Source organism: Electrona antarctica (assembly GCF_951216825.1).
Source record: "Electrona antarctica genome assembly, chromosome: 19".
NCBI classification, from domain to species: Eukaryota; Metazoa; Chordata; class Actinopteri; order Myctophiformes; family Myctophidae; genus Electrona; species Electrona antarctica.
In genome coordinates, this window is record NC_136800.1 from 5,073,903 (window position 1) to 5,087,617 (window position 13,715).

Sequence of the window (13,715 nt, forward strand, 5' to 3'; positions counted from 1 at the left end):
GATATGTTTGCCTGAAAAGGCATCTTTGAAATGTTTCATAGTTTTAGAAATATAGTGCTTTCAAATTTGAGAATTTTATAATGGGGCTTAATGGCAGCTCTCCATTCACACTTTTTATAATTCAGCTTACTGTGGGCACACATGCTGGAACCTTTTACTTTGAAAATGTTTTGTAGTTATGGAGTTATTTAACTTAAACGCCCAATGCATTCTCAATGGCAATAGCACAAACTTAAATAATACGTTTTGTGAATAAAAACGAAATACCTTGTCAACAACTTCAGGACAAAACCTTCAAAATATGTTTTTTATTCATCATTTAACAAAATGGTTTAGGAAGCAACATGTCCACCTATATGGTAAATATACAAAAATGTAACAACTCTAGGAAACATTGTAGACTTTACATGTTTATTCTTTGGCCATAGAAGCCTGCTCAAAGCCAGTAACAAACAAGATCTAGTTTCTAACACTGGCAAGATATAAAGGAGAGAAGCTTCAATGTACTGTATGACAACTTTAAAATAAAGAGGTATCCGTGTCGAAAAGGCCCATATCCTTCTACTCCATGACATTTTCTTCTCAGCAATCAAACAAAGAAACATCTCCAAAAAGAGATAGTGATTGAATTATTAGGTTTTGCATTGAAGTACAGCACAACATGGGGATCCAGTGATTTTGATTGTTTACTGACTCAACATAATAATGGACCAAGACTGACTTTCTCTAATAAAAGCAGCTAGTTTGCAGAGAAATCATGGTCTAAAATAAATGCTACAGTATTCTGACACAATCGTTGAAAAATAATTTCAATCAATTATCATCATTACACATGTTGGCGTTGGAAATTATACAGTGACGTTTCCGAGTAATTATCCTGAGTCTGTTCAAGGTGAGCTTGGCAGTAAAAGCAAACTTTAAATCTAAGTGCACACTTTTAGGATGAAAAATAATAAATAGCACCTCTAATACAGAAAACGGAAAGCCTGAGTCAGATATCCATGTAAAGTATTAATACAGTCAATGTTGCTGCTCTTTTTCAAGCTAAACAGAGCAATAATGACAGAAACATATGTACGTATAAAGTATTTGTAAGGGCTGATTTGCATAGGCAGCTCAAAAGAAAAAGAACAGTACAGGTCCATGATGACTACATTTTCTGATTAAGCTGCACTTCACTTATTGGAGTAAATAAAATAAAAAAACATATTAACAGTCGCTTTCTTAACAATATCCAATCAAAACACTTTAAATGAGATATATATTTGTTCAAAACAAAAAGTTACTTGTAAAACAAAACATGAGAAAAAAATACAAGAAAATACTTTAGACAACGTTTATATATTTTTTACCATTTCAAATTAAGCACACGTTTTGTTAAGTAAAGGTTTTTACTCGGAAGCACATGCCTACGAAGACAGAACTAAATCCCTCTGACTTTGGACACTTAAGCCCAGTTTATACTTGGTTGTGCGTCGCTTCTCGCACTGAAAATAGCTCATCTACAAACGTGTGTGCCATTTTCAATGCGCGGAATAAAATAAAACACCGACACGCAACAAAGTATAAATTAGGTGTTACATGCAGAAGTAACACTGTTCATTAGAGACACCGATTTTTGCTTGGTTGTGGGAGACCAACATCAGGAAATGTAATTTGCTAAAGATAAATAAAAACTATGGCTGCTGCTTTGAGTGAACCAATGAACTCAGACTAAGCGCCAACGGATGACAACTTATGTGCAATCTAGTAAAAAAAAAATGAAATATGCATTTCTGGACTAGAGAGGCATATCAGAAAACACAAATGTTAATAATAGACATAGTAAATGTATATATATATATAAAATAAACAGGTCTGCAGCAGCACAACATTATCTCTCGTTTTGCATTCTACTTGCAAAAAAAGCACACGATCATTGAAAGGCCAGGTCCGCTCAAGGCAACAAGAGGCATTCACAGCCAAGGACTAGAGAAGACGGGCTACACGGATGTGAGAACATTTCCAACCCATTTGCTATCATGGTAACAAAGTTGTTGATCAGATATCTCCGCACGTTTGGCCAAGATTCACAGTGCACAACGTACGTGTGTATATATAGTGAGCCTCCTTGATAAAGAATGTCCCCTCTGTCTCTAGATTCAAAACACCATTCAGATCAGACTACAAGACCTGTTTTTACATTCTGCCAAAAAAACGAATGTCTGTCATTTTGTTTTATATTCAACTGCTTGGGAACGTGTAAGAAGAATCAGTCATGCTGGACCTCCAAAAGGCTTTTGACACCGTGAACCACTCCATACTGGTCAGTCATCGAAATTAAAGTTGAGCAGGGCATGAAATGTTATGCAGAATATGCACTGGTAAGGGGTTCACTAAAAGCCCACAGGTAAAAAAGAAAAAAGAAAATCAGTCAAAGTCAAAACAAAGAAAACATTCAAAAGATACTCTTTACCTTAGCCTCTAATGCACTGTAATAACATTGAACTGCTCTAACCCAGGAGGCTTTGCAATAACCATCACTGGCGGCTTTCAATAAGGGGTAGAAGAAAAAGGTCCCCAACTTAGTCCTACACCTGTTATAGAAGAGCTGGTTACAAGTGACGACGATAAAGAAAGCTAGGAGGCAGTGACTCCTTCCCATTCCACCAGGTACTGGACCTTTCCATCCAGGGTGACCCTGCGGGCCAGGACCCGGTACTTTTCGCCACAGGCCAGGCGGCCCGCTGCCCCGAAATAGCTGCTGATGGAGGTCTTGAGGTGGGAGAGCTGCATGTCGGGGTTAAGGGCATGCACCAAGTCTGTGGAGTGGAGCCCAGTGAGGGGGCGGCCCGGGGTGTCCGGGGCCGAGAGGTGATGGTTGTTGGGATCAGTGTGGCCGGGAGGAGGAGGTGGGGTCTCAGGGTTGGAGGAGCGCTGCAAGGCCCGCCGAGGCCGTCCACGTTTTTTCTTTATGGGGGGCGCCGAGATGGGCATCATGCGAGCGGTGGCACGTCTCCTACTGAAGCCACAGGGGCTGTGGAAAAGGGTAGCAAGGAGTGGGTTAAATGTACGTCAGCAAAACACAAAATACATGTTGTTGAAACAAAGGTTCAAATTTACATACACTAAATTATTTCTGGAAAATGACATGACCCATTTAGGCCTGACGTCAAAATGAAAAAAACGTTTGCTCTGAAAGAATATATATACACACACAAAGATTTGGGACGCATTTTTACGATTTTTCAAAAATAGCAGACCTTTTAGATCTGCTATTTTTCAATAGCTAAAGTATAACATAATGCTTAGTTAAAACACCAAAAGGGGTTCCCGCCCAGAATCGGTTAAAGCATAAAAAAGGCCTAAATGTTAGCAAACAAGTCTGTGCTAACCCATTAGACCTGAGGTCTATGAAGCTTGTAGATCTGCCATTTTTGAAAAATTGTGAAAATGTGTGCAAATCTTTGAATAAGCATAATTTCACAGCGAGCGTTTTTAACTCGTACGTTTGAAAATGTTTTGTACCAGGGACCCCCAGAAGCAGTTAGGTGTCGGCGGCCGAATACATATCATTTTGGGGGTTCTTGACATGAAAAGGTTTGAGAACCACTGGCATAGAAACACAGGTTTTTCAGAAAACTGTCGTGATTTAGAAGACACGTGTAGAATCTGGTCTCAGGTCTTGGGCTAAATAAGTATACTTTACCTGGACTGTATTGAAATGCTTGTTGAGGTAGTTTCTGTGGTGCTCAGGGCTCCTACTGACTCTGCATCCGAGGTGCAAGACGACAGTCCAGACCGGTCACTCCTGCTGCTGGGGAGTGGGAAGAACATTACATTAATTTGTATAGTCTCTCCAGCCAAGTTACAAGCACTGTATAGTTTCACTACTGGCCACAAGTCACAAGGGGTTATGAATGATTACTTAGGAGTTATGTAATTGTATGCTCCATGTACTGCGGACTCACTTGCTAGAGGTGGAGAGATCCAGAGCGTGGGTTTCTACTGGCTGCCTTACTTCCTGTGGAAGAATATGGAAAGAAACTACATTACCCAGTTGCTTTCCCTCCCACACTCCATACAGTCACACTATAATGTAAATACAGTCAGTATACCCACTTAAGAGTTGTACACACACACACACACACACACACACACACACACACACACACACACACACACACACACACACACACACACACACACACACACACACACACACACACACACACACACACACACACACACACACACACACACACACACACACACACACACACACACACACACCTGGGAGAGGAGTTCACTGGAACGTCGTAGTTTAGCCAAAGTCTCCAGAGAATGTGTTCCTTGCTTTCTCTTTCTTTTCTTTTCTGTGCCGTTGGTCAACAGGCTGGAAGTTCTGAAAGGAAAACACCAAACAAGCAGTGACCTTCCTTTCAGTGAACTATACTGTACAGTGTGTAGTGCATTCAAATGGATCACTGACATTTCTACCTGAAGAGCCACAGGTTCAACTAAGTGCATGTCGGTCCAAAAGACTAAAGCGCAGTATCAAAACATCGCAAATCGATTGCGAAACTAATGTTGCGAGGCAGGGCTGTGTGTGTGAACTCTGTGAACTGTGTCTGCAATGACACTGCATTATCATCAAATCACAAAAAACAGAAAAAATGCTTATAGTTGAAAGGGAGCCACATAGCGAACACTGGCATATTTATATTTATGATAAATGTGCAGTGCCCCTCTAAAGAAATAATAAACAAGGCCATGAACCGTCATATGATATGATTAGATCTCAAACTCTATATGGAGGAATTTGGTGATCAGAGGTCAAGGTTGAGAGACTCAACTCAGAACATCAGCACCTGCTAGGTAGGAGAGTAAGCCTTGCTGAGCCATGAGGCCTATAGGGCAGGAGCCTATCTCCTGTTTCTGTAGCGTGCTGTGAGGCAGCTTGATGTACCTGGACATGACACTAGTCTCTCACAGGGACTTACCCTAGTCTAACCCTTAATGCTATGTGCCAACTGCCAAGCAGGGAGGCACTTGGTCTCATTTTTCCAGAGTCTTTGGTATGACCCGGCCAGGGATGTAACCCCAACCCCTCAGTCTCAGAGCGGACACTCTAACCATTAAGAAGAAAAAGGGAAGTGCACGTATCATCCTCCTCTGATATTAGCGCCACCGTGTACACACTGCGCTCACACACATGCGCGCGCACACGCACACACAGTGTGTGTAGATTACACATTTAGAAGGCATTGTTAGAATCAGCCTCAGGTCAAAAAGGGGTTAAAACAATGGGGATGTAGCGTGCGAGATTTCAATGCTGGTGCAAAAGACTCACGTCCTAGGTAGTGCGAGCTACATCCATGTACAATTGGATATGGAAAGCTCCTGAGACCTGTCCTACCTGGTGTTAGGCAGGGGTTTGGAGGACGTGTGTCCCCTCAGGGTGATCTTGTGCGAGCCCCTCCCTGGCTCTCGGCCGGTGTGCTCCTCAGAACGCGGCGGAGCAGGGGGGTATCGGACCCTCAGGCCAAACAGATGCTTCTTCTTCTTCACCTCCTTCCCCGACATGAACCTGAATCGGAGAAGAATAAATGTCGTCACATCACACGATTACAGGGGTAAAACAGCGGGCGAAATCGTGCCAGCTTTGCACATTGCAGTTACAGGAAGAGTTAAAATAGGGAAGAGAGAACAGAGAGGAAGGGAACACAACAGGTCAAGGAACAGGAAGGCATAGTCACATCAAATGTACCATCAATAAACACAAGGTGCATGATTAAGAAATTTGCCAATAATTAGTCATTTAGTAGGTGGCACTATGGAACTAACGGAAGGCAGAAAAGCTTTTTTGAGCAAGTGGAAAACGTATCCAGAACTTACAAAAAGCAATAGGGACATGGATAAATAAATGAAAAAGAGAGCAAAGGAAAAGGTTGGTAAGTACGAATATAACTGATGGTGTTACCGGTAATGCAGAAATAGACGTGTACCAAGTCATATGCCTGATTGGCAGAATGTGGCCACTCTTAGACGGTGACGGTCTCCAGAAAAAACGGCAAAGTCCCGTTGCGTTCTCATTTTTTATTACACACTTATTGAATATGCTGTAGTGTGCATGCCAGGTCGCTAGGTGGCGGTGACGCACTGCCACCAGATAGACCAGGCACGCATGTACTAGAACTACTTCTGTTCTACTTCCTATCACAAGGCTTTTGTTTACATCATGGAGCATGGTTTACATTCACCAATGCAGAGGCTCGCAAGTCGATGCATTTGTAATGTGTTCATAGGATGAGCAGGGCAAGGGAGCACTTGCTCATTCTAGGAACTCAAAATATCGCCTATACTAATGTAATAAACATAAGCGTTGTGAGCCCACGTGAGCCATGATGTCTCAAGTCAGATTCACTGTTTTTTGCCAGTTTGTATTGAGACGAGAGGAAACGCCGTTGTCAAAGATTTCCATTCTGGAAGGTGTTTTCACTTTGATGCGTTTTCAAGCCCCGAAGACGCCGTTCTCGTCTAAAGGGACCCCCGGAAACGATAATTTATTTTTTTACGTTTTCTATGGACATCGTTCTCGTGAAAAGGGGGCCTGTGTCTGCAATACAACATGGGCAGGGCTCAGCCCTTGTCCAATACAACATGGGCAGGGCTCAGCCCTTGTCCAATACAACATGGGCAGGGCTCAGCCCTTGTCCAATACAACATGGGCAGGGCTCAGCCCTTGTCCAATACAACATGGGCAGGGCTCAGCCCTTGTCCGGCAGTCTGATGGTTGCTAGGTGAAAACTGTTCATACATCAGGACAGGTTGGGGAGAGGAAGGTGAAGAAAGAGGAGACGGGAAATGACGGCCAGAAGAGAGCAGGAAGAGAGAAAAATTAAATCAGCAAGTTGAGTTGTGGAGATATAAAATAGCACAAGGGGGGGGGGGGGGGGGTATATGTACATTAAAGTCATTGTCAACATAATACCAATGTTTAGAAATAAAATAAAACAACTCACAAGTTGCTATTGTGGGTTAGCGCTTTAAGAACATGGTCATATCGCACTGGCATTGGAGTGTCAGCAAGCTGTAGAGAGGAGACAGCATACAGAAGAGATGGCTAAATATGACAAATATTTGAGAAGTTTAACTGTATTGCTTCGAAGGCAAGCTGAAACATCACACTGTAAATACTGGGGGGGAAACAAATGTGTGTGCGTGTGTGTGTATATGTGTACGTGTACGTGTGCGTGTGCGTGCGTGTGTGCGTGTGTGCTACAGGAAAAGCGAGAAACCTAGTTACTAGTAGCCTGACCTCTCCCAGCTGCAGCAGGTCCCAGTTATCATTGATGTAGTTCATGAGTTCTGTCTCAGAGTCAAAGTACTTCTTCTTGTGGATGACACTCAGGTTGTACAAACTCAGGTGGACCACATCCTCCCTGTACAAGATTCAATTAGTGCCAAGTCTTGTAAGCAAACAAAGTGTCATAAACTTGAAGTGTTTATATTTAATAACCACACAGCACTCACCAACTAAGAGGCAATCGGCTGAGGTACTCTGGTCCACATTTGCAAACTGAACAAATAAACAGATAGAACCTGAGGACATAAGTATAAAATATGTTAACTCTTCACAATGTTTCTTTCATAGTTAATCTAGCACAAGTTCTAAAGGCAAGACATATTTCATGTATATTAACAACTTTAACCATGGTGTCCCGATTTTGGGTATGAAAATGTTAAAATGGTTAAGGGTATTTATTCTATTTTTGGGAGGGGTTGTGCCCCTGGTGTATCCTCTATATGTAAAAAATGAAGGCATGGCATCTGTACCTGTCTCCATATAACAAGGGCATTTGTTGGCACTGGAGACATTCCTCATGAAACCACTGCTGACACCTGCAGCACTGCAGCATCTTCTGAAACCACCTACATGAAGACGGCAAGCTTAGGGGATTTGGTGCCTGGAAACTCGAATGTTTCCACACGTGATTGGTGTCTACATGCATATACATAAATGTCTTCATGCAAAGATGTGATGGCGTTATCGAGCGTGTACAGGAGGACAGGTATATGTACTCACTCTCCTACCATCCCGCAATAGCAGTAGCACTCCTGCAAATTAGTCTTGTGACCCTGATCCCAGACCAGCTCCTCCAGGGAGTACGGCAGAGTCAACTGCCACTCCTGCTGCTGCGGACGGGCTTCAGATCTCCGTGTACGGCCCCTCTAGAAACCACACACACACAAACTGTATTTTAACTAGAGGTAAGGTAACCCCATTAATCGGTTTAGCCAGAGGCACTCAGTTCGAGATTCCACTGATGAATAAAATTAGTGAGATTGCCACCAAACTCAAACATATTTGCAGCATATAGTGCCGACAACCAAAGCTTTCTTTGAGTTTGATTAAGATGGAATCATCCCTCCGCAGATTACATTATGAAGAGCAATCTGTTAGGGATGCACACGAATATTTTAAAAATCAAATATCCGTGGCAGTCTCCAAATTTGATTTTCATATTTTCCTTGCCATTTGATATTAAAGGAGAATTCCATGCTAGAAGGTTTTCTTCCCTTTATTTGTAGTTGTTACGTCCCCACCAAAGAGGTCCAGGTGTTTTTTTGTGCAAAAACTCCTTATTGGCTATTTCCCCTACCATAAGCCCTCAATGAATTGCATTGAATGGGAATTGAATGGGGCGTGCTGTGGGGTGTTGTGCTAATTTGCTTATTTCCATCGAAATAAGTAGTAAAGTGTGCCGCTTGGGATATTATTTACATTATGAAGAGAGAATATATATACAAAAAAATTATTATGTTGAGCGATGGAAATAAGCGAATTGGCACAACACCCCATAGCCCCATTCAATTCCCATTTAATTCAATGCAATTCATTTAGGGCTTATGGTAGGGGAAATAGCCAATAAGGAGCTTTTGCACAAAATAACACCTGGACCTCTTTGGTGAGGACGTAACGACTACAAATAGGTAAGAAAGCCTTCTAGCATGGAGTTCTCCTTTAAATTTAAGTGTAGGAGAGGCCCAAATTATTTCTGAGGATTAGAGCAAGATCACACAGAAAGCACTGCAATGTGTCACAGACACACTTTCACATGAGAGCAATAGACTACACAGTGATAGCATTATGAAACAATACCACGGTCAAATGTTGTTGTAGCTCTGCTATGAGAAACATCACAGTTGGGCCACATCATAGTGTTGACCAGCGTGCATGTGAAACCACCGTGCTACTGCTAATCACAAACATTTGTACATGATGGAATACATTGTCTGGTCCCATAAAACGTTATCACTGAAATTGAAAAACTCGAGAAGGCAATACAAGCTTAATCAACTGGCAGAACGCTCTAAACACTTATTTATGTCACCATGGTCTATGATTTGTGAGTATATTTGGGTTTATTGCCAGCCAAACTGATCGTTATGAAGGATTATTCTGTACTGCCAATGTTGTTCTATTAAGAGTATTCTTATTACTGGAATGGATGGATAAATAAAACAATACATTTTCAGGTTGGTAGTTTATCCATACCTTAGGCACAGAAGCAAGCTCACACTTCCTGCAGAGCCACTTGTCATCCGAGTGAATGACGGTGGCATCAATGACGGGGGAGTGGCACAGCTGATGATAGCCTAAAGAAAACAAGTACCGTTTACCACTGAAACTGTGCACTGGAGTCAGGACCCAGAATGTGGTCGCAAAATGTTCTGACAGACTAGGTTGCAAAAAAATATAATATAATAATCCTCAGTGATGGGCTATAATAATTATTACCTTGGCCACACTTATCACAAATGACAATCTCATTGGGTTCCTCTGAAGTCTCATCCTGGCATATGGAGCAGACTATGTCATCGTCTTCTTCCTCATCATCATCCTCATCACCTGAAACAAACGTGAAGGATTTTAACTATAATACATTATCTCTGCTGTCGGGCAGAAACCAGACAACTCCAAAATTGACATTTTTCAGGAAATGAAGAACGCCTTATCTTTTTTTAAACAAAGCAATGCTGCCTCATCAAAGTTGGTATTGTGATTTTATATATCGTCAGATACTTGAGGGGGTGGAGTTTGCTGCTTTAGCTGACAGGTTGAGGGTCCAATGGAGTTAGCTGGTTTTGTCAAAAGGGCTTTTTAATACTTTTCATTGGTTCAATAGTAATTAAACTCATTTTCAGTGTCGTCGAGTAATATAGAAAAACATCACAATACATCAGAAGATCAGGAAAAGAAAAATAAACTTTGTATCTACATTCTACACCATCAGCAACATTAAACTTGAACACACACGTAAAGGGTGTTCAATAGCATTGATTTATGGGGGGGGAAACCTGAAAAATTGAGTTTCTGCCGGACAGTGACGATATGTTACAATTCTTAAATTGTACTGATAGATAAATGGTAAATTTATATAGCGCCTTTATCCAAGATACATAGATTGTGCAACAATTCAATTCACACACACATTCATACACCGATGGAAGGCAGAAACCATGCAAGCAATTTGGGGTTCAGTGTCTTGCTCAAGGACACTTCGACACTAACTCTGGGGGAGCCCGGGTTCGAACTGGCAACCTTGCGGTTACCATCCAGCCACTCCACCCCTGAGCCACCGGAACCCTTCCATCATAGATGATGGAAGGGTTCCCCTTGTGGTCCTTCCCAAGTATTATTTTCTTTTCCCTCCAAGGGTATTTTCTTGGGAGTTTTCTTTTGCTCAAATGAAGGTAATATGGAAACAGGGTGTAATTCGTTTCCTTTGTTGCATTTGAGCCTGTCAGTCAGGAGATCAATAGGGGCAGAAAAATATATATATAAAAAAGCTAAATGTGTGCACGCCGAGTAGACACCACACACAGTCGGCTGATGGTGCTGTTATAAGCCTGCCTGAGAGGAAATAACGCCATGCCAGAAGGTGGCAGTGGACACACACACACAATTAAACCTGCACGTTCTTATGTCCCTTTCTCGCTCGGTCTCTCACATACAAACACAAACCAGCACCCCTCTCTGCCCATTTGCAGAAATAATACCATGGATGGATGATATGCACAATGATGTAATTGGTGCTGTACCAAAGCCAGCCATTCTGTGGACCGTTAACTGTCAAGGCAAAGGAAGAGAGATAACTCTGGGCTGAGAAAGGCAGATAGTGGACAGCAGAGAACCACTCAATACAACCCGAAATAAAGCAAACCGAAAAGACCAATTCATGTAGAAAAAGTTATGCACAGGGTTTCCACTTTTTTTTTTATCTACAGTGTAGATAAAAAAATCACACCTGTGTGAACTGAGTGGTGTAAGGTATTATATAGCCTGATCAGCTCTGACGTAATGAAATCAGCTCTGACGTAATGAAATCACACCCGGGTGAACTGGGTGACCTTAGCAACCATGCTCATTGTTTGCGCACTAACAAAGCCAGTTGTAGGAGTGGTTTACACCACTCAAAAAATTGGAAAAAGTAGATTCTACACCATCAGCAACATTAAACTTGAAGTCAATTTAATGTAGAAAAATAATGCATAAGTTATTAATGCAGTTATATAAAGTTAGAATGCAAAGACTGAGTGCATTAAGTGGCTAGTACCTTCCCTTATTTATTAATTTGACCTTTTGGGAGAACCGTGGCAATAAAATCACCACATGTTGCCATTAAAAACTACTGACCGAATTCCCACTCTGCACAACATATCCCTGGGTCATCAGCGACACACATGGCCAAATCGATTTATGTTCACACAGAGATTCTGCTAGTTTATAGATAAGACAACGAGGAGGTTGATGGTACTTGCCTGTCTCGATATCCTTCCAGAGAACCCATGACTTAGACTGGTCTTCAAAAACCACAAAGCATCGCTGTTTGTCCCTATCAATCTGGAAAGGAGAACAAAAACAATGCAGATTGAACAGTTAAGAAATCTTTATTGGATAAACATTGTGGGCTAATAACATAATTTCTTTGCCCTTTCAAATAACTTGATTGGATAAAAAAAATCACTTCAGTCAGTTAAAAATCATAACGTTTACCAGTCTTCCATGCCTGTGAACCATGGGAGCCTCAGAGTCAGAAGGTTCCCATACTGTACATGTTTTCTCCCTTTCTTTATATGATGATTTCCTGTTTTTCTTAGAAGTGTATATCAGTACGTCTTTAAATGCTCTGATGAATTGAAAATGGAAGACCCTGATGTAAACAAGTCTAGTGCTTTTCGGTCTCGTCCTCAAAGTGACTTGTGCTTTCGCTTGAAATGTACCATTCTACATACTGTGAAATAATTTCTTTCCATCAATCAATCAAAACCTACCTTGGTGATAGTACCCAGGTAAAACAGACCATCCGACCACCGGGCCAAGACATCTTGTCCGTCTTCGAACCTGTCAGACAACATGGTCTCGTCCCCATACTCTTCCCTGGCAGAGAAGCTAGTAGGGGACAGGGGCGCCGTGTGCGGCTGCCGCTGTGGGTGGGCTCTTTGATGGACAGATAAGGGGTCCACAGTTTCTCTGGATGTAGGAAATGATCAAGTTAGATTTTCAAATTAACTCAAAACAAATTAAACCACATGCAGAGAGGCTATGACTGATGCTTCTTTCTCCCATCACGTTTATTGTTTATTAAGTATTTACAGTAATATCTGCAGCTCATGCTAGGAATCAGGATTAATTTGGTACTTTTGATTGAATAACTGAAAAATCAATGTGCAACATTTCCCTGTGCAATTGTATTATAATTGACCAAATATATGTTACAGAATCATTATGTGGATACAATTAGGCCATTCATAATATCTTACAGTGGAAAATCCAGATGAATTAAAAGGTGGCGTCCAAATATAATTTACCCCATCCAGGCAATCCTAATCCTAGTGTAATCCTTCAGGATTACACCAATTTACCATCACCCCCATAGCATTTTGAGCAGATTTATCATGTAGCTGACACTTTTGTAATAAAATTAAAACCACAATAAATAAAGCCCTCATTGACATGCACATTTAGAGAATGAAACATTGTTTGGGGAGAGTGTGCAGGGAAATGTACTAACAGGAGCTCCAGTGACATCTGTCTATCGTAGTAGTGTCGCAAGTGTTTTGCACTTTAGATTGCACAGAACACTCTTTCAAAATACAAACATTACATGATGCTATTGTTTGACAAAATCACGGAAATTATTTCCTTTTCCTGCACTTTCCATCAGTCACAGACAGTGCTACTGCTTCCTTTGTTCTGGTTGAACATGGTCAAGATTATGGCCACAGTGCCATGCACACACACACAAAAGTAATGATGGACTATATAACTCTGAAATGTTATGGGCTGAAAAATATAGTATATATAATGTGTGAAATAATCCCGACGTGTTGAGGCTAGAGTGGGTTATTAGCATGCAAAGTACAACTGTCAAAACAGGATTAGACCAAAGACCCTCGGCTCGAACCCACGCCTCCCAAAAGGAGAGAAAAACATGGTGATGGAGAGATGACAACAACAATAACGTTACCTCATTCGGCCACTTCAGCTGCCACAAAACGACTGGTGCAATAAAACAGCAGAACAGAACCTCGAACCGCTACGTCTCCCCCGCACCGTCCAAAGTCACTTTGAACGTGCAATGCAAAAATATGCGACCCTCACGCGCGCTTCAAAAAATAACAAACGGATCATTTTCTCCTTGCGTATTCGCCATTTTGGTTTCCCG

The 13,715-nt window shown here is 41.6% G+C and overlaps 1 protein-coding gene across 2 annotated transcripts; it reads right to left on the minus strand.

The window, feature by feature from the left end:
• Positions 1–293: 293 nt before the first annotated feature.
• mtf2 (metal response element binding transcription factor 2) lies at positions 294–13,696 on the minus strand. 2 transcript variants are annotated; one of them, XM_079488894.1, is made up of 15 exons: positions 13,518–13,696; positions 12,322–12,520; positions 11,809–11,890; positions 9,785–9,895; positions 9,542–9,642; positions 8,069–8,214; positions 7,819–7,914; positions 7,516–7,584; positions 7,301–7,424; positions 7,005–7,072; positions 5,399–5,569; positions 4,273–4,384; positions 3,951–4,003; positions 3,689–3,793; positions 294–3,016 (listed from the first exon to the last, which is right to left on the minus strand). In XM_079488894.1, the coding sequence occupies exons 1-15, from the start codon at positions 13,520–13,522 to the stop codon at positions 2,620–2,622; spliced, it is 1,839 nt and encodes a 612-aa protein (XP_079345020.1). In that variant the 5' UTR covers positions 13,523–13,696; the 3' UTR covers positions 294–2,619. The 2 variants fall into 2 exon arrangements, with proteins under 2 accessions (XP_079345020.1, XP_079345019.1); XM_079488893.1 differs by having other exon boundaries at positions 3,689–3,796.
• Positions 13,697–13,715: the final 19 nt, after the last annotated feature.